The 18947-nt window shown below is 35.7% G+C and overlaps 1 protein-coding gene across 1 annotated transcript; it reads left to right on the forward strand.

The window, feature by feature from the left end:
* The first annotated feature begins 242 nt into the window (after positions 1-242).
* On the forward strand, positions 243-18700 carry Lrp2bp (LRP2 binding protein). Its single transcript, XM_026389505.1, has 9 exons — positions 243-294; positions 1563-1689; positions 2460-2572; positions 3420-3533; positions 13425-13567; positions 13646-13751; positions 14821-15044; positions 16877-17051; positions 18635-18700. The coding sequence occupies exons 2-9, from the start codon at positions 1584-1586 to the stop codon at positions 18698-18700; spliced, it is 1047 nt and encodes a 348-aa protein (XP_026245290.1). The 5' UTR covers positions 243-294; positions 1563-1583.
* The last annotated feature ends 247 nt before the right edge of the window (positions 18701-18947 follow it).

Genomic DNA, 18947 nt, shown 5'->3' on the forward strand with positions numbered 1-18947 from the left:
TAGCCTCTGTGACATTGGGTAATTTAACATCCTCACCACGACTTATTTTCTTCATGTGTCCAATAGATCTCATAATAGTCCCTGTTTCATAAAATTTTGTAGGAGTGAGTGCCTTCAAAGCACTTAGAACAAATAACAATACCTGATATTTAGTAAAAACTCAATATATCTTTTTTTTAATATTCCAGACCCTCTCCAACACTTCTTTTAAGCTACAGCAAAAATAAGACCGAGCAAAAGAAACATGTGCAGCCTTACAACCCCAGAGGACCATATGAGCTCAAACAATGTAAGGTATTGTTTTCTGATTTGCTACATTTCTGATGCCCTTACTGAATGTGACAAGTTTTTTTCTTAACTTTTTTTTTTTTTGGAGTGGGGGGGCGGCTATAATAGCATTCTGGGTTAATATCTTCTGTGAAAATAAAAACTTCTACCTCCAGTTTCTGAGTGATACTATATACTATCTGAAACATCCTACTTGAATTGTTGTTCTTCTAAATACCTTATCTAATATTGCTTCACCATTATATTCTTTAATGCAACCACAGATTTTTGTGAATCACATAATCAAATAATTTTATATATTTAGAAAGGAATATATAAAATCCCATAGTTCAAACAACTTATATAATAGTCCAAACTACATCAATTCTTAAAAAGATTTGCTCTTCCAAACTTACAAAGATAGTTCAGTGAAATTTTTTTGCTAATAACATATCCTGCATTTCATTCTTATTTAATGAAGTAAATTATTTTCTAAAAATAGAATCCTGTAATTATATAAATGCATCCTTCCAATCACACTAAGGATCTCTTGAGTAGTTAGTTCTCTTATCCACCAACCAGGAACCTTGACTGAAAGCCTGTTCCTGATTGGTGAAACTAAGCTGTAGCAGTAGAATGTCAAGGAGTAAACAAAAAAGCACAGGAACAATTGAGTTTGCTGTCTCACTACCTTCAGCATAGGCCAACCTGGACTCCTCCCAAATGAGGTGGCCTCTACATTTTATATGAAGGCTCTGATTGACCAATCAACTGTGATATGTCTTATAACATGGCAATCCAATACAGATGGGAAGACAAAACTGAACAACACAGCTAAAATAAAGGGTATTCCCAGGTAAAGTGGACAAATGATTTCACTTGACATGGATTACTTTGATGAGCTTCAGTTACAAGACTGCAGGAAGTTACCAGCACACAGGAGCTATTTCTATGGACAGTGTCACCAATTTCTATTAAGTGGCAGCAGTTGTGGTGGGTGCCATGACTCACTGCAATGCGTGAACTCATAGCCAGACAGGACTCGCAAACAGGTTTCATCATTAATCCCATACTGTGCAAAAAGGCACGGAGAGTAGCTAAGGCTTGTAGCTGTGGAGTGTCCTGTTTCCCAGGAAAGAATGTTCACATCTTGGAGCTGGTGGCTTACTGTCCTGTCGCTAGGCAATGAGGGGAGGATACCTTTTATAATGGGTGCTTACTGGGAATGGAATCTCTGTTTGCACTTTTCCAGAGACAGAATTTTCTGCCATCTTGTTTTTTAATCTTGTTTACAGGATACACATTGTGGAAACGTGATGAAGTTGACCAGTGAAAATTTGCCCAAGAACCCCTTTTATACGTCTATATCTCAGTATGCTGCTAATCACCCACAATTCTTCCAATGGAGAAAGGAAAAGACTGGTACAAATCTGGATATTTAATCTTCCTTTAGAAAATATTTCTTATTGGAATTTCACTATGTACAATAGCATAAACAAGACAAGGAATGTATCTTAGTGATTTCAAGGAAGTGGTTAATTTTACAGCCCTTTCTAGGTTTCCTGCAAGAATCTGTGAAATTAACTACTTAATTTGGTAGCAGATTATCAGTGGAAGAATCACACAATTTGGTCCTGATTCTTATTTTACCCTGAGAACTTAATAATAGGCTTTGAGGAAACAGAAGCCAAATGCCACTTCTATCAAAGAGAACAACAATATGCTTTACTTGAAAGGGGCATTTAAAACTACCCATTTGGTTTCCTTTAGATTTTCAAAAATTTAATTTGGGGTGATCATCTTATTTGATGAGAATAGTTCTAATTACAGCTCAGAATTAAGAATTTAACTCACCTGCAAGACAGCTTTGCCCAAAGAAAACTCAAGGTGTACATACAAACTACATTTTAGAACTTGGATCCAGTAGTGACCAGGGTTAGTCTGAAAAATCAATGAGTATTTCTTGATTAGACCAGGTAAAGTGTGAGGTACTGTGGTAATGGTGGGTTTTTTTGGTTGTTGTTTTGTTTTTCAAGTGTTACTTTTTCCTTGAGCTAAGAAGGCCGGATTGAGGAATGAGAACTAGGAAAGAAACTAATATTAGTATTAACAGTGCCAGATGAATTGATATAATTTTTGAGAGAGAAAATCCACATTGTATGATTAATAGAATTTTTACTTTCTAAAATCAGATCATTACAACCATTCTAATTTGGTGGATAAAGCATTGCAGCTCTTGAAGGAAAGAATAAGAAGAGGAGATGCTCTGGCATATTTCCTACGGGGTCAGCTATATTTTGAAGAGGTATCATTTTTAAAAAATTTGTTTTCGTTCCCTATAATTCTGTTGTTAGATTCTCCGAGCAAAATTTCATGTAGAGTTCCTTATGTTATTTTGCCAAGAAATTCTGGCAAATTATCTGGATTATGGTGGTGGCTTTAAGTATGATACACTACTACCAGCTTAAGGAGATCTTTGATCTTTTCTCAGAGAAATTATTTTAATAATGTCATTTATCAGAGTCATTTTGATATAAAAATCCATTTCCACATTAAAAATTAAAAATTGAGTTTACACATTTCTGCTCGAAATATTTAATATCATTTATAAGATACATTCATACTAATAACAATTGAAGGCCCGATTCTTCTCTAGTTCTTAAAAGTGGCTTTATAGCGTGAAGAGGCAATTTCCTTTTTTTACTCATATTATGCTAGAATAGCCTGGGAGGTGAACCTAAGAAAACTATGCAAACTAACTATCCCAACTTCACTAAAATAGCCTCAATTTTTCATCAAACCCCAAGTTAGACTTGAAAAGGGAACATCTCCAATCCCTCATGATATATTTAATATTTGGGCAGTTATTCACCCACATCCCACTTTCTCTCTAACCTTTTAATGGCATCTTCATTTATTCTAGAAACAAATATTTATTGAAGACTCAGGCACTTGTCAGTCTGAACTGACAGCCCAGTGAACAGTGTGACCTCTCAGCTTTGGCCCTGGGTTCCAATATAGCTGTATCACTTATTACTGTGTATCCACTTAATACTGTGTATCCTCCAGCACAAATAAACTCACAGTGCACCTCTGTTTGGGATTACTTTAAGATCATCATAAAAATAATTAAATATTTCTGGGGGTTTTAGGGTTGGTATGAAGAAGCATTAGAACAGTTTGAAGAAATCAAGGAGAAAGATCACCAAGCAACTTACCAGCTGGGAGTAATGTATTACGATGGGCTGGGGATCGCTGCAAATGCTGTAAGTTATTGTTTTGTTTACAGAGTTTAAGATTTCATTGTCAATGGATTATTTTATACAATTAAATTATGTTTTAATTAATACATCTCCATTTTTCATTTTAATATCTAATTCCATTAATCTTCGTTTCTTTTACAGTATAAGAGCAACAAAAAATTAGACATAACTTTGTGCAAAAATATTTTAAATGTTAATGATATTAATTTTACATTTATGTCAAAAAATTACTTTTGTCTCTCTCCTCCTCAACTGTAACCTCGGGTTATCAGTTCTTCAAAATCCTTCCAGATGCTTATGTAACCAGGTTCAACTATCAAAAAGAATGGACTTCTTTATACTGAAACTTTAACAGTGGACTCTTGAACATGTTAAAATATTTCCTAAAAATATTATAGATATTTTCTTCGAATCTAGTGACCTTAGATAAAAATAGAATTTTATGTGCTGTATTGATAGTAAAGATAGCTGTCTATTGCTCTAAATTTTGAGATACCAGGTCAGAAACAGATACCGGGGAAATTCAGATACTTTTGGCTGAGCAATTATATTATCAGTTTGCCGGGGACTTTTTTAGTTATACAAGTTGAGTCACTAAGGGTCAATTAGAATTTCTGACTCAATATATTCCTTTCTATCATTTGCTTTCAATAACATTTCTTTTTAAAATGATTTCCTTTATTTTAAAAAAATTCCAAAACTACATGACCATTTATGAAAATTTTTAAAAAGCAAAAATAAAGTCACTCCAGATTCTATTATTAACATGAACACTTATTATTTTATGAAAACAACTTACCAGAACTTCATTGTGAGATCATATAGCCAGTTTGCCTCTTTGTATATGTTTAATATGCATCTCCCTGTCTCTGATTCCACATCTAATTCATCTAAAAACATATCACTTGAAATGTACACAAATCCTAGTATTTAAGCAGTGGAATTTGTGAACTAGAACCATTCATAGTGACTATTGTCATCCTTGAAATTGCTCTTGAAGGACACAAATGTGGCTAGAAAATCCATTTCTTTCTTTCTTTTTTCATTTTTTACTGGGAGCAATACTGTGCAATCCATGAGGTAGGTACTCACCCTCACTTTTGTGGCCTTTTTGCACTAGATTAGTTGGATTGATATATTATTTAATTCCTTGTAATACCACAAACATTTGGAATGATGTCAGAAACAATACTAGGTGCTGGAGAGTCAAAGATGAGTGTAAAAGGCTTTGATAACCTGGTGCAGTTGGGTGTCCTGAACTGAGATAGATACTCACTAGGCTCAAAGGTGGTGGTGTCAGGAAGTTTTCATAGAACAGTTGACCCAAACTGAAACTTCCTGGTAAGAAAAGCATAAAAGGCAGGGTACAATTGCAAAACATATAATGTAGCAACCTGGGAGACTGAAGCAGGAAGATTGCAAGGTTGAGGTCAGCCCCGGCAATTAGTGAGAACATCTCAAAGTAAAAAATAAAAGGGACTGGGAATGTAGTTAAGTGGTAGAGTAACCCTGGGTTCCATCTCCAGTATTGAAAAAACAAACCAATGTGCTTTTTAAAAAATATCACACAGAGTCTCAAGACATTTCAGAGATGTACTATGTGACTATGTCACTTTCTTCTTTAGTATTTATCAGTTTTGCTATAATGAAAGATTAGTCAATTGACTTCCAGAATTAATTTGGAAATAGAAAAGTCAAGGAGGACCAAGAAAAAAGTTTGAGGAATGTAATTATTTCTTCATGAGGTTACCTGGTGCTGTACTGTGTTCATTACCTAAACACAGTTGTCGTGAAACTACCCGTGTCTCTTTCTAGAATTGAAAATTGTTTTGAGGTATTTGTTTTATAGTTATTTGTGCTTTCTAACTCAGTAGTCTTCTATTTACATTTGAATACTATCAAGGCTAACCCATCACATGAGCTAAGGGATTATTTAGCATAAAACTTAGAAATAAGTGCTTAGGAAATGAAAATAATGGTATTTAAAACCATGTTCTTTGGAAACCTTCAAAATATACATATTCTCTAACCAGAGAGAATTTACAAAAACAAAAATCAATAATTTAAATTTTCCAAAGAAATAATAAATGCTCAAAAGATTTGGGATCAATGAAAAATATTTTCGACACAAAAAATAGAATAGCAGAAAGAAAGAAAGAAATTTGCCAGTGGTATTTGAATTCTAGTCTCATCAATCCAACTTGAAAGAGTGAGAGAAAAATCACAATGTAGCATAAGTTAAATTTGTGAAAACCAATCTTTAAAGATTTTTCTTCAAAAAATTAGAGCATTCACAATTTCATAACTTGACATTTTTAGAAATAACACTGATATTGTGCTGATGCAGAAGTAGTTCTTCTTTTGCAGATCATTACTGAGAGATTTAGGGGAGAATTATCCTGATATTTACATATCTGAAGATAACTTGAAACAGATCAGCAAATATATAGAAAAAGAGGAAGTAAATATAGCAAAATATTTTTGCTGAATCTATACAGTGGCTATAATGTTTTTACATTATGCTTTTTGCTTTCCTACATGCTTGAAAATTTTATATATAAAGTAAAAGAGCACTCAAACTCAATTCAGCCATGAAAGAAGAATAATTTTCATAAATTTCCCTTGTAAAAAAAGTACACATTTGCTTTACTTAAAGCAAATAATAAAGAAAACATTTTCAAATGGCTAACTGAAGATATTCCAAAGAAGTATGCATGGAAACACTCATTGAAACTTAATGGAAAAAATAGTTAAATATAATGATAACTTTAGCCATAGTCAATATGAAAAACATAAAAATACAAAGCCTATGTGTGCCAAACATCATAGCATCAAACTACACAAAATGTGCTAAAAGTCAACAAAATATTTCAAATTAAAATAATAAATGAATTGATTAAAATTAAATTATTTTGATTTCTTAATGTGATAGGTGATTTTCAGTAAATGATGGATAAATTATGTAAACTATGTAGGATCCAGACAATAAACTTTCTTACATGACTTTTTAACACTGTGGTTGAGGCACCAAAATTGAACATTTTGTGTTTGAATGCAAAGAAAATCATAGCATCACCCTCCCCCCAACACACACACACACACACACACACACACACACACAAATTGTGTGTGAAAACTCTATTCCTTTAGATTTAAATAAAATGTATCCAATTTTCTCCCACCGCTACAGTTTCATAGATTATTAAAATCAAAGAACTTCAATCATAAGTAATTTAGAGTGTCAGTAATCACCTCTGCTTTTTTCTTCGTTGTCTTTTGAATCTTTCAAATTTGTCCTCAGCCTTTTATTCTCATTTTTTTTTTCAGTTCAGACCCACAATACCCCTTACCTGATTTATAACAAAAGCCTGTCCCCTACTTCTGTCCATGTACCAAATTCATCATTCATACTGCCACCAAGGCTGTCTTTCCAAAATATCAATCGTGTCCTGTCTTCCATGTCAAAAGGTCAAAATAAAGGAGCATAAATTGGGATGTTCCCGTGGGAAGCCAGGTATTTGACTGCCAAGAAGCGAGGCCATACAAAGTAACATTTATTTGGTAAATTCTCCTTGGCTCAGAATCTGGCTTTTAACCTTTCAATTCCAGAAAACTTATATCATGTCTTTTCCACAGGTTGATTAACCTTTTGAAATGTGAGTGATGCTAGCTAAACCAAGTTATTGAATTTCTGGCTATTTATCAGCACACCACAATCCCAAAGCAGCCTTGAGTCACCAAAGCAGAGGCAAATTTATCTCATGTTTCTCACACAAAGCAGTTTCGTCATCTCTCTCGTGGCCTTTGCCTCTCTCCTTCAGGTATCTTCGAAAGCTTTTGAGAGGCTTTCTATGATCATATTATCAAAACAGCACGCTTCTTTAGTTTCTATCCCAATAACTGCTGTTCCAGTCCCCCCCCACAAGCCCCCAATTTCCAGTGTCTGCTTGACTGCTCGCAGCAGGAGCTTCACCACATAACCTCAGGCCCAGCCATCTATGACTGTATCTGAACTTGGCACCCAGATTCCACATGGAACTTTGAGTTCAGTTGGTCCTACCAAGTGTGACAGCTGGATCACTTGGCTACCACAAAATACACACTGTACTTCTCAGGTCATCTGTTTTCTCACAGCTTCTTGACCATGATGCTTTTTGTTTTAACTCCCTCTCCTTCTGCCGCTTTCTCTTCTAAAACCTTACAATTGGCCAATAATGTCTCCCTTTTCTCAGATTGCTTCCTGACCTTTTCAGACAATTGGTTGTCCCACCAGCAGCTCTCTTTCATAGAAGTTTCCTCTTTTAGCCTCCAACGTACCATCTTGAAGGGTGGTGCTGCCATTTTACTTATATCCTCCAATTAGCCTTTCAACCATTGTCTCATCTCTCCACCCACACAAAGTACCTACTTTTAAGTTTATACCCATCCATTGCTTTCCTAGTTCTATCAATTTCCTGGTCATTGCCCACTTCCTTATATTAATCTGAAGGCTTTGACTCTGTTTAGTTTTCTTCCTCATGTCATCCCATCATTTGATCTGACTTCAGTGTCCATGAGAATGGACAATCTAACACCTTAGCCATAGAGTTCCTTGACAGGCCCAATGCATTTCCAGTGTCCCTTGCCTCCTCTCCATTTCAGCCATCCACCTACTGTCCATATCCTCAACCATGTCATCCCCTGAAAAATCTTGTTTTACACCACATAAAAAAATTTGAAACCCCAGTATTCTACCACATGACCATAGTCCTTGGCTCTCCGGGTCTCTTATTTCCTCACTGTTAATGAACAGACTCTGGGTCTTAGTCCAATCCTTCAGTCTCCATTTTCTCCTAGTCTTGTAGTCTTGTAGATTTACCTTCCTATTCAACTCTAACCTCACATGTGATCATGGGAGCCAATATTTCATCTTTTCTTATTGCAACTCCCTATACCACATCTTTGAACTGCACATTCATAGTTCCAGAATGCTTTTCCATTCATTCATTCTCACAAATATTTATTAAGTACCCATCATTTACCTAGTACTTTTCTCAGCAAAGATATACTTAGAGGAAAGATAATTAGATGAACTATGAAGAATCTACAACAGGTTTATATATGAAAGTGGCTGGAAATGCCATTTTAGATTGGGAAGATCTTTAAAGTCTCAGATTGAGAAAGCCACTTTGAAGACATGAAGAATCTGAGCAATAAGGAGTAACCATGTACAGCTAGGTCTAGAACATTCCAGGCAGAAGAAATGACTAATTCTAAGGCCCAAGAAACAGAAAGAACAGAATCACTGAAATATAGTCAAATTAGAGAGACAGGGTCCAGACCTCATGAGATTTAACAAAATGTGGCCAAAGGCATGATTCATATTCTCAATGCAATGTGAAGTCACTCAAGAGGAGTGGAATAAATGATTTACATTAAAAAAAAATCATTTGTCTTTTATATAAAGAGTGAGTTGATGCAAGAATGGAAGCAAGAACTTCAGTTAGGAAGCCATGTAGTTCAGATAAGATGATGACTTTAAAAAAATTATAATAGTGATAGTGGAAATAAAGAAAAGTGGGAAGATTTAGGATACATGTTTTAGAGGAGACAGGACTTTTACTAAAAGTGGGATGGCTTTTAATAAAAATGGGATGACTGAGTGAGGAGCAGATATGATGTATGATAGAAATACCCAGAAGTTCATATTTGAAAATTGGAGATGTCAAGTAGAGTGTCAGGAGTTCAGTGGTGCAGTCAGAATTGGAGAAATAAATGGTGGATTAACTGTGGAGCAGTGGTAGTTTTGATATTAGATTGCATAAGACTGATGAATGTGAACACAGATAGGGAAGGCAGCCAAAGACAGAGATTGGAACCATCCATCATCTAATGGTGAGAGGAAAAGAGCCTACAAAGGAGAAGGAGAAGCATTATCCGGGGAAAATGTAGGAAGGTCAGAAGAGCATGGTGATCTGGAAAAGTCAAAATGGCGAAAATATTTCAAGATAGAGCGAGTGATCATCTGTTTCAGATTCTGCTAAGAGGTAGAGTAGAATCAGCGCTATCTACTGGATATGTTTAGATTAATTTCATTGGAAACCTTGACAAAAGCATTTTCAGTGGAGTCATAATGGACCTTAATTGGTTGAGGAGTTATATGGAGGTAAGAAAGTAGACATAAGCACAGAGTTTTGCTATAAAGTAGAACAAGTAATATGTACAGTAACTAAAGGAGATCATGGACTCAAGAGAAATTCTCCCTACCCGCCCCCATCATAGATAGCACAGTATGTTTGTAAGTTCATACACAAAATCTGGAAGAAAAATTGATAAATAAGGTAAGATGACAGGTCTGGTGTTTCATTTGATATCCTCTGTTTTCTTGGTGAAATAAAAGTAAAGCTATATGCTCACCTCAGCTATATGTGTCCTAAAATTGGAACAACACAGAAAAAAATTAACAGAGCCATGAATAGGGATGACATGTAAATTTGTAAAGCATTTCATGCTCTTTATGAAACTAAAAAGTAGAAAAAAAATAAAGTGAAACCATGAGCTGAGGAGGAGACAGGAGATGGGTGAGGAAGTTTAAATAAAGATAAGGTCCCAAATAATGTCTTATCCATTAGGTTAGGTAAGTGGAAGACATAATTGAAAAGACAAATTGATAGCATTGCTTACCAGTGTTGAGGGCCTCCTCTCAAATTTGTGGTTATAAATTTAAAGAAAGTTGTGTCATTATGGTTGTGGGTTTTTCCAACCATATTTAGCTGCTTAAGGACAGCAGAAAAATGGGGCATTTGCTAGGTGGTCCCATGTCATGAATAAAAAGAGGGGGAAAGTATTGAATTTAGTGATGAGTATAAAATAAATTGGGTAACGTTGGAAGTCAGAACCCAAAGGAGTAGAGAGAGACGATGAAAATTGGTAGGTTCAGAGCTGGGGTTGTGGCTCAGTGATAAGAGTGCTTGCCTAGCATGTATGAGGCGCTGGGTTCAGTTCTCAGCACTATCTATAAATAAATGAATGAAATAAAGGTCCATCAACATCTTAAAAAAAAGTAAAAAAAGAAAATTGGAAGGTTCAATGGGTTACCTATGACAACTCCGAATCAGAATGACTTGAATGTAATTATATAAGGAGATCAGAGGAGCAAAAAGATTCTGTGGGTTCCTCTTTACCTAGGATTACAGTTTTAGCTTGAGCACACAATTTCCCAAGGTAAAGGGGCAAAGATAAAATAAATTTTTCACCTTCTTTCATTAATTTATCAACTTATTCTTGATATAATTTGATTCACAGCCTGGTTAAACCATGTATGTTTTATGTGAAAGACTTAAAATGTCTGTTTTCTTTTTCGTGGAGCATTATAAGGTCACTATTATCTTAAAGAGATAATAATGACATGTAAGCCCCAAAATTTGGAGAAGCTACAAGTGAAATTTGAAACTAGGATTGAGGGGAAAATGCTGCCAATTTTTTCACTGAGATAAATTGTGTTGAGGACAGTTGTACCCGGGTTGCAGAATCTGAAAAAGTTTGGGGCAGTTTCTCTAGCATAAGGCAGAAATCCTTTGAATAAATTTAGTGCAAGAATCAGGACACATTGATTTATGTAGTTCATGTTATACAGGTTGATTGGGCCATAGTGCTGTTCATCATTTGTCAGTTTTTCTATTTTTCAGAGACACTATTTTCACATCATGTCTCTAATTGCTACCCAGATTCAATTTTATGTATTAAATGAAATCATAATCAAATTTATTACAAGAATTTTTATGAATTTCAAGTTGATTCTAAATTTCATATGAAAAGGGATATATACAATATAGTTAGTCTAATTTTAAAGAATGAACAAAGGGAGGGGGAGGGGACTTACACTAATAAATAGCCAAATATATCTGTTATACTTAAAATAATGTGAAATTTGTTTAGAAATAGATAAATATATCATAAGGTAACAAAATACTGAGTTTAGAAAGGGCCATGTAGATGTATGGGTATTTAGTGTATCATAAAGTAATTAATTCAAATCTATAGAAAATAGTGATGGGGCAATTTAAATACCATTTGGTATTCTATTTTGATTTATTAATTTTTGAGCTGTATATTTTTGGCTTTGTTTTGTTTTTAGTAGTTTCCCTAGACAGTATAGTATGCATCTCTAACTGATAACCATTTACATAGAATCAATGCCAGATTATTTCAGGTAAAAATGTAGGAACCCTGAAGAGAAATGTTTTTATTTAACACCCTCCAACCTTGGTGTTATTTGCTGTGGTATGTGTGTTACATTAATAATGCTATCAACTAAAAAATATTTCAGCTACAATTCTATTACCTCAAAAATAATTTTTGGGTTAGTCACAAATCTTTTGAAAAACAATCTCACTTCAAATCTACACATGTGTCTTTAGTGTGTCTCTGTGTGTGTTCTTTGATATTTGCTATGTATTTACCATATTGGATGCTCATTTCTTCTATCAAGATTTTCCATCTGGCATCATTCCCCACTTCTTTGGGGGAAGTGGAACCTTGGTCTCCAGGTTCAGAATTATCTCCAATATTGATTATTGAAAAATGTCTTTAATTTGCCTTCAGTTGTGACTAATTATTTTTCTAGTTAACAATATTTTTTTCTGCATTTTAAATATGTTACTCTAAAGTCTTGACCTTCTTTATTGCTCCTTGAAGTCAGTCATTGCAAAGTCAGGGACTGCAAATTGGTGCAACCACTTTGCAAAGCATTATGGAGAGTTCTCAAAAAATTAGGAATGGAACTACCATTTGACCCAGTCATCCCACTCCTCAGTATATATCCAAAGGATTTTAAATCAGCATTCCACAGTGATGCAGCCACATCAATGATATTTATAGCAGCATAAATCACAATACATGAGCTGTGGAGCCAAACTATGTGCCCTTTAACAATGAATGGAAAAGGAAATTGTGGTATATATGCAAGCAATAGAATATTACACAGCCATAAAGACGAACAACTTTGTGACATTTGCCAGTAAATTGATGGATCTGGAGACTGTTGTGCTAAGAGAAATAAGCCAATCCCCCAAAACCCAAAATTGGAATATTTTCACTGATATGTGAAAGCTAAACCACAATAAAGGTGGGGAGGGGAAGAAGAGAAGTTCAGTAGATTAGACATAGAGGAATGAAGGGAAGGGAGGGGGCATAAGAATAGGAAAGATAGTAGAATGAATCTGACATAATTTTCCTATTTACCTATATGAAAATACCTAAGTGAATCCCACTATCATTTATACCCACAAGAATGAGGCCCTGATATGAATAAGATTTATGCCATGCTTGTATAATTTTACCCAAATGGATTCTACTGTTATGTATAACTAAAAAATTAAATAATGTGAAAGAAGTTACTGGCTATTCTTGTACTTTGGTAAATGTTAGTTACTTTTGGTAAGTGCTGTTTCAGGACCAGGGGTACAAAGTGGGAGGGAGGAGAGGAAAATGCAACGCATATTAAGACTAATGCAATACTGGAAGCTGTAAAAATGAAGATTTCAGGGCAGGGGTTTTGGATTAGTGGTAGAGCGCTTGCATAGCATGTGTGAAAGGCACTGGGTTTCATTCTCAGCACTGCATATAAACACAATAAAGTCCATTGACAACCAAAATATATATATATTTATATATTTTTAATAGATTTCTTATATCCCAGAGCTCCTGGGAATGCCTGAGTAGAGATGTATTTTTAAACATTCTTTCCTACCTTATCTCTACCCTTTAAGAATCCAAAGCAATCATACCCCTTGGGCTGAGATCTCTGACGTCAAACATCATGTCCAAGAGCGAACACTGTATTCTATTGGGAGAAAAACTCAGTTTGGGTAAAACTAAAAACTAGGTTTTGTTTGTTCTTTTCCTTTGTGGAAGGAACAAGGAGTGGAATATATGAAGAAAATTGTTGATTCTCCATGTCCCAAAGCAAGACACTTAAAATTTGCTGCTGCTTACAACCTCGGAAGAGCTTATTATGAAGGAAAAGGTGTTAAACGATCAGATGAGGAAGCTGAAAGGTAATTGTACTTGGAAACAAGATTTTGTTTTACTGAAATGCTGAAACAGGGAGTAACTCACCTTGCTTTCTCTTTTAGACTGTGGCTTTTTGCTGCAGACAATGGAAATCCAAAAGCTAGTGTGAAGGCTCAGTGTATCCTAGGATTGTATTATTCAACAAAAGAACCCAAAGAGTTAGAAAAGGTAACATTCCCTTTCTTCTTCTTTTTTAATGCTAGCATTACATTTAGATTCATATTTGCTTCATTCTTTTTTGAGTGGGGAATAAGTGTGTAGTGTCAAACGTGTCTTGCATTTCCTTTAAAATGTAAAGAAAGTTCATATTTTAGGATCTCAACGCTCATCTCATACCTTTTACTCATCTGTAAATGCTGTCTTACCTATTTCTACCATAGGAGAGAGTATTTAGAGGTGAGAGTATTTTGTATAAAGTTACATATATAAAGCATAACATTATAAAAGCTATAATGGTCCTGAAATTAATACCCAGATTCTCTTAAGTGTGAATAAATAATATCACCTTTGATTTGAGGAAATAATCAATGAAACTAAGTAAAATATACCAAGAATTAAAAGGTAAATCCATTTAAGTTTTTCACAGAAACATAATCTCTTCATCATCAACAATGGGAACATTTTCCAAGAAATTCTACAGGGAGAACTGACTTCTGCTTCTATGAGAGAAATGAATGGCAAATTAGTAAGAGGCAGATAACAACTAAGACTATCCTCAGATAACTGAGCAGCCACTTGTAGGTAGATTTTTAAAGTAATTCAAATTCAAATTCACCATAATAGAGCATCAAGCAAATGGCTTGAGACCACATACAGCTTCCATCCTCAGTAGTCTTTGATCTTGGCAGCTGCCTTCTCTACCACCCCACTGTGGGCTCTAACTTTTCCTTAGTGTCACAGCTCTTCTCTCCCTTAGGAGACTCATTGCAGGTGTCCTCAAGCCTTTCACTTCTGATTTTACTCTGATCCTTACTCTGGAAAGTTTGAAGCCTGAAACAATGACAGCTGATCCTCCCCTGTTAGCCATTCTTGCCTGTGTCATCACCAGCACGAGGTGGACAGAACTCTTGCTGGCCTGTGCATTCAGTGCTTGTGTGCCATACATTCAAGGGGCTAGAACTACTTCCTAAAGATGAATGTTCTATCGTACTATTTTACAATTAGCCTTTTCTTTCTAGACTCTCCTTAAAATTTCAAATTGTTAATAATAAAATGATCAACTTGTGCTCCCTCTTAGGCATTTTATTGGCATTCAGAAGCATGTGGCAATGGAAACCTGGAGTCCCAGGGTGCTCTTGGTCTCATGTACCTTTATGGACATGGCATCCGCCAGGATACTGAAGCTGCGCTGCACTGCTTAAAAGAAGCAGCAGAACGTGGGAATGTCTATGCTCAAGGGAATCTCGTGCAGTATTACTACAAGATGAAATTTTTTACAAAGTGTATCACATTTTCCAAAAGGTGACTGTCTCAATCCATTTTGTGTTGCTACAATAGAACACCACAGACTAGATACTTTATAATGAATACAAATCTGTTTCTCACAGTTCTGGAGGCTAGGAAACCCAACAGAGATGCCACAGGTTCCGTTGGTTAAGGAGGACCTCATCCTGGGGAAGGGATGGGACGTATGCTGTTTTCATGTAGTGGAATATGAAAGCTATGTGAAGCATCCTAAGAGCTTTAATCTCATTCACGAGGGAAGAGCCCTTGTGATCCAGTCACTTCTTAAAGAATGTCATCTTAGCAACACCTGAATTTTGCAGGGGACATATTCAAACAGCAGCAGTAAGATTCTGGATGAAAGTATTTCAGTAAACTGTGTGGTAGAGCACACCCATCTATAACCCCAGCTACTTGGGAGACTGAGGCAGGATAGCAAGTTTGAGGCCAGTCTGGCCAATGCAAAAAGACAAAAAACCCCACCTCCCAAATCACCAAAAAAAAAAAAAAAAAAAACCACAAAAACAAACAAAACAACAACAACAACAAAAAAACCCAACAACAAACAAACTAGATGTTCTATGCTAGGCTAGATCTGTTCATTAGAACTTTCTACAATGCTAGGAATAGCTACTGAGCACTTAAAATGAATCTAATGTAATCTAGAACTGAACATTTAAATTTGATTTAGTTTTAATTTAAAAAAAAAAGCTACACAGGGCTAGTGGCTACCATACTGAATAACACAATCCTATGCCCTTATCTTCAGGATTTCAGTGCTGTAGCTTTTTAAAACATTAATTAGTTTATTTGTAATAAGAAAATACTTTTACAGCAGAATTATAAAAATCATGCATTTAAAATAACAGATGGATGCATCAAAAAAATGTCTGCTAATTAAGTTTAAATTACTCCTTGCATTCCTCAGTCATGAAGTTCTGTTACTGCACAATCAAAATACAACTTCATGATCATAAAATGAAACAGTAGTTATAAGACTGACACCCTTATAAAATATATGGGAATTTTTCTCTGAGTCCATAAGGCTCCACACACTTTTCTACATACTATACAAAAGCAATGTACAAGGAAAAACAGACCTGCATGTTCTCAAGTGGTCATCAGACTATGCATCTGCTGATGCATTTCAGGATCATGCAGTTCCACAGAGCCCAAGGTCTCCCTTCACCCACAGCCCAAGTAACAGACAGTGATGAAGAGATGAAAGCAGGAAGGACCTGCTTCTCCCCCTCCCATCTTAGCTTTCAGGAAGCAGCTACTTAAAGCTTTGAGTGACCTCCAGTGTCCCTGAGCACATGCCCATCCCAATTAAGACTAAATTATTCCTTAAAAATCTGCGAACTTTCCATTATCTTCCCCATTTCTATTCTCTCTAACGTTGTGAATAGCATGGAGTTGCTAGATATCATGGTCACATGATTTTCCATATTTGCCTCTGGTTTACAAAAGATCGCCTTTTTATTTTCCACTTTTAAAGAAAATAGATATGCTAGCTTTTAAAAGTAGTTTCTGGTCCTATTTTAAGCTTAAAATATTATTATGAGAAAATTACTATCTAGAAATTTTATTTTAATATCATGAGAAAAGTACAATCTTTTTCTAATGGCTATTAAACCTGAAGAGTAAGGTCATAGGGAAACTGTAACCTCTTTAATTAGCTTACATTCCCCCGGTATCAGGTGATAATATCACATGACTATTGGCAGACTACCTAGTTTGCAAAGAACAGAGAAACATTGACTACAAGGACGATTTCTAGACATGTCATTTTGAAAAAATGTAAACCATAGCTGATTTTTTTTTAACTTCACAATTTAACATCCTATCAGGATTGCTGACTATGATGAGACTCATGACATCTCCATAATAGCCCAGGTCACAGACTGTCTCCCAGAATTCATCAACAGAGGCATGGCCATGGCGTCCTTCTACCATGCACGGTGTCTTCAGCTTGGCCTGGGCATCACAAAAGATGAAGAAACAGCTAGACTATATTATTCTAAAGTAAGCTTGAAGAAAATATAAAGTTGTCTTTGTTAACTTAAAAAATATAAATGCTTTCTGCATTATTCTGATTTCCAAACCAAGTTCATTTTAGGTTTTAGACTATCCTCACTTGGTATTCTTTCTAAATTAATATAAACAGAGAAAATTCTGGGTAAAAATATCTTGAAATGTGGTATATCTTGAAATGTGGTATATACATCCTGAAAAGTCAGCAAACCAAACATTGCAATGTTATAACTCTTTTCCACATGATGGAGAGGTGATCATCCCATTATTTTGCAGTAAGACCACCTTTAAGCTGTGTGTGGTGGTGCACACCTGTAATCCCAACAACTTGGGAGGCTGAAAAAAGAGGAAGAAAAAAAAAGAGGACCATGGGTTTGTAGCTCAGTGGTAAAATGCCCTTGTTTCAATCCCTAGTACAAAACAAAACAAAACAAAAGACCACATTCAGAATGAAGTGTCCATTTTTGCTATTGTATTTACCATGGGAGATACTGATGGAATGGAGAAAATTTAGAGGCAGTAAACCAGTACAGGGCCTGGTTTAACCATGTCATATGAGGCATTGGAATAGAAATGAAGAATGTTTTATTCAGAGCAAAAGGACATGGCGGTGGTGGGGGGGTGTGCTGAAGTGATCTCACTGAACTAATAAAGTGTCCTAAAGAAAAGGAACTGTGGGAAGAAGCAACTGGAGACAAGGTTCTTGTATTATGGAAAAAGGTAAGGCAGTACTGTGAGGGCAGGGCTGGAGGACACAGGGAAAGCAAGACCTAAGGTCATGAGATCCTTGCCTGACACAACTGAAACAGGAAACAAAAACAAAAGTTTTCTTTATAAGTCACCTCCTGCCACCAGAAGCTAGTGATCAATTTCCCTGGGTACTGAAAGGAAAATTTCTGCACAGAGTGGGGGGGGGGCTGGGGGGGGGAGGTGGGGAGTGTTGGACAGGATAACCTTTGATCTCTCTCCCAAATTCCTGACATTCTGCAATAAACACTGATGTGGCTATGTCCCTGTAGTATGCTGTTTTTAAGTCCTTTGAGTATAGACCAAGGAGTGGGATAGCTGGGTCAAAAGGTGGTTCCACTCCAAGTTTTCCAAGGAATCTCCATACTGCCTTCCATATTGGCTGCACCATTTTGCAGTCCCACCAGCAAGGTACATATATCAAAAATTTTCCTTGGCTCTGATAAAGTTTTCTCTCTTTCAAATGATAAGTGGATATTTTTTTAAAGATATTTATTTTTTAGTTGTAGTTGGATACAATATAATTAATTAATTAATTGTTTTGTGGTGCTGAGGGGATTGAACCCAGGGCCTCTCCTGTGCTAGGTGAGCCACAACCCTGTGCTTGCTGAGCCACGACCCCAGACCCAATAAGTGGATATTTTGAGCATGATCTATTTTGCATGGGTTAGATTTTAAATTCCTTTATTTCTAGTAAGAAATACAGAATAGAAAATGTTAAGAAATTTCCTTGATACTCATTGTACTTTCTTTACTACTCATTAAAAAAAGAAGACAGACTCAAACAATTAGAATACATTTAATGACTGGCTCCTTTTGATTTTAAGGCTTGTCGTCTGAATCCGGCAATGGCAGATGAACTTCACTCTTTAGTTATTCATCAAAGAATTTAGACCACAGTGCATTTCATCAAAGATCATCAATCCTAACTCCATATAATGTGTATATTTTTGTGGCAGCTATGTATGTTATTTTCTGCATCCCCAGTTATATTATCCTGGGTATTTTACAGATGATATGTTACCTTTGTTCTTGAATTTGTATTCTATAATTTTTGCAACCAGAAACCTAGCCACAGGATCAAATTGCTGGAAGAGTCCTCAGAGTCCACCTCTTAACCTATAGCGTAGCCTAGACCAT

Source organism: Urocitellus parryii, chromosome 14, assembly GCF_045843805.1.
Source record: "Urocitellus parryii isolate mUroPar1 chromosome 14, mUroPar1.hap1, whole genome shotgun sequence".
Lineage (NCBI taxonomy): Eukaryota > Metazoa > Chordata > Mammalia > Rodentia > Sciuridae > Urocitellus > Urocitellus parryii.

What these genes read in the sequence shown, in the direction of transcription:
- Lrp2bp (XM_026389505.1), top strand. Translation starts at nt 1,584, where the DNA reads ATGAAGTTGACCAGTGAAAATTTGCCCAAGAACCCCTTTTATACGTCT. An exon ending in ATGGAGAAAGGAAAAGACTG is followed by an intron (nt 1,690 to 2,459) that starts GTACAAATCTGG and finishes TTCTAAAATCAG; the next exon opens with ATCATTACAACCATTCTAAT. An exon ending in TGTATCACATTTTCCAAAAG is followed by an intron (nt 15,045 to 16,876) that starts GTGACTGTCTCA and finishes ACATCCTATCAG; the next exon opens with GATTGCTGACTATGATGAGA.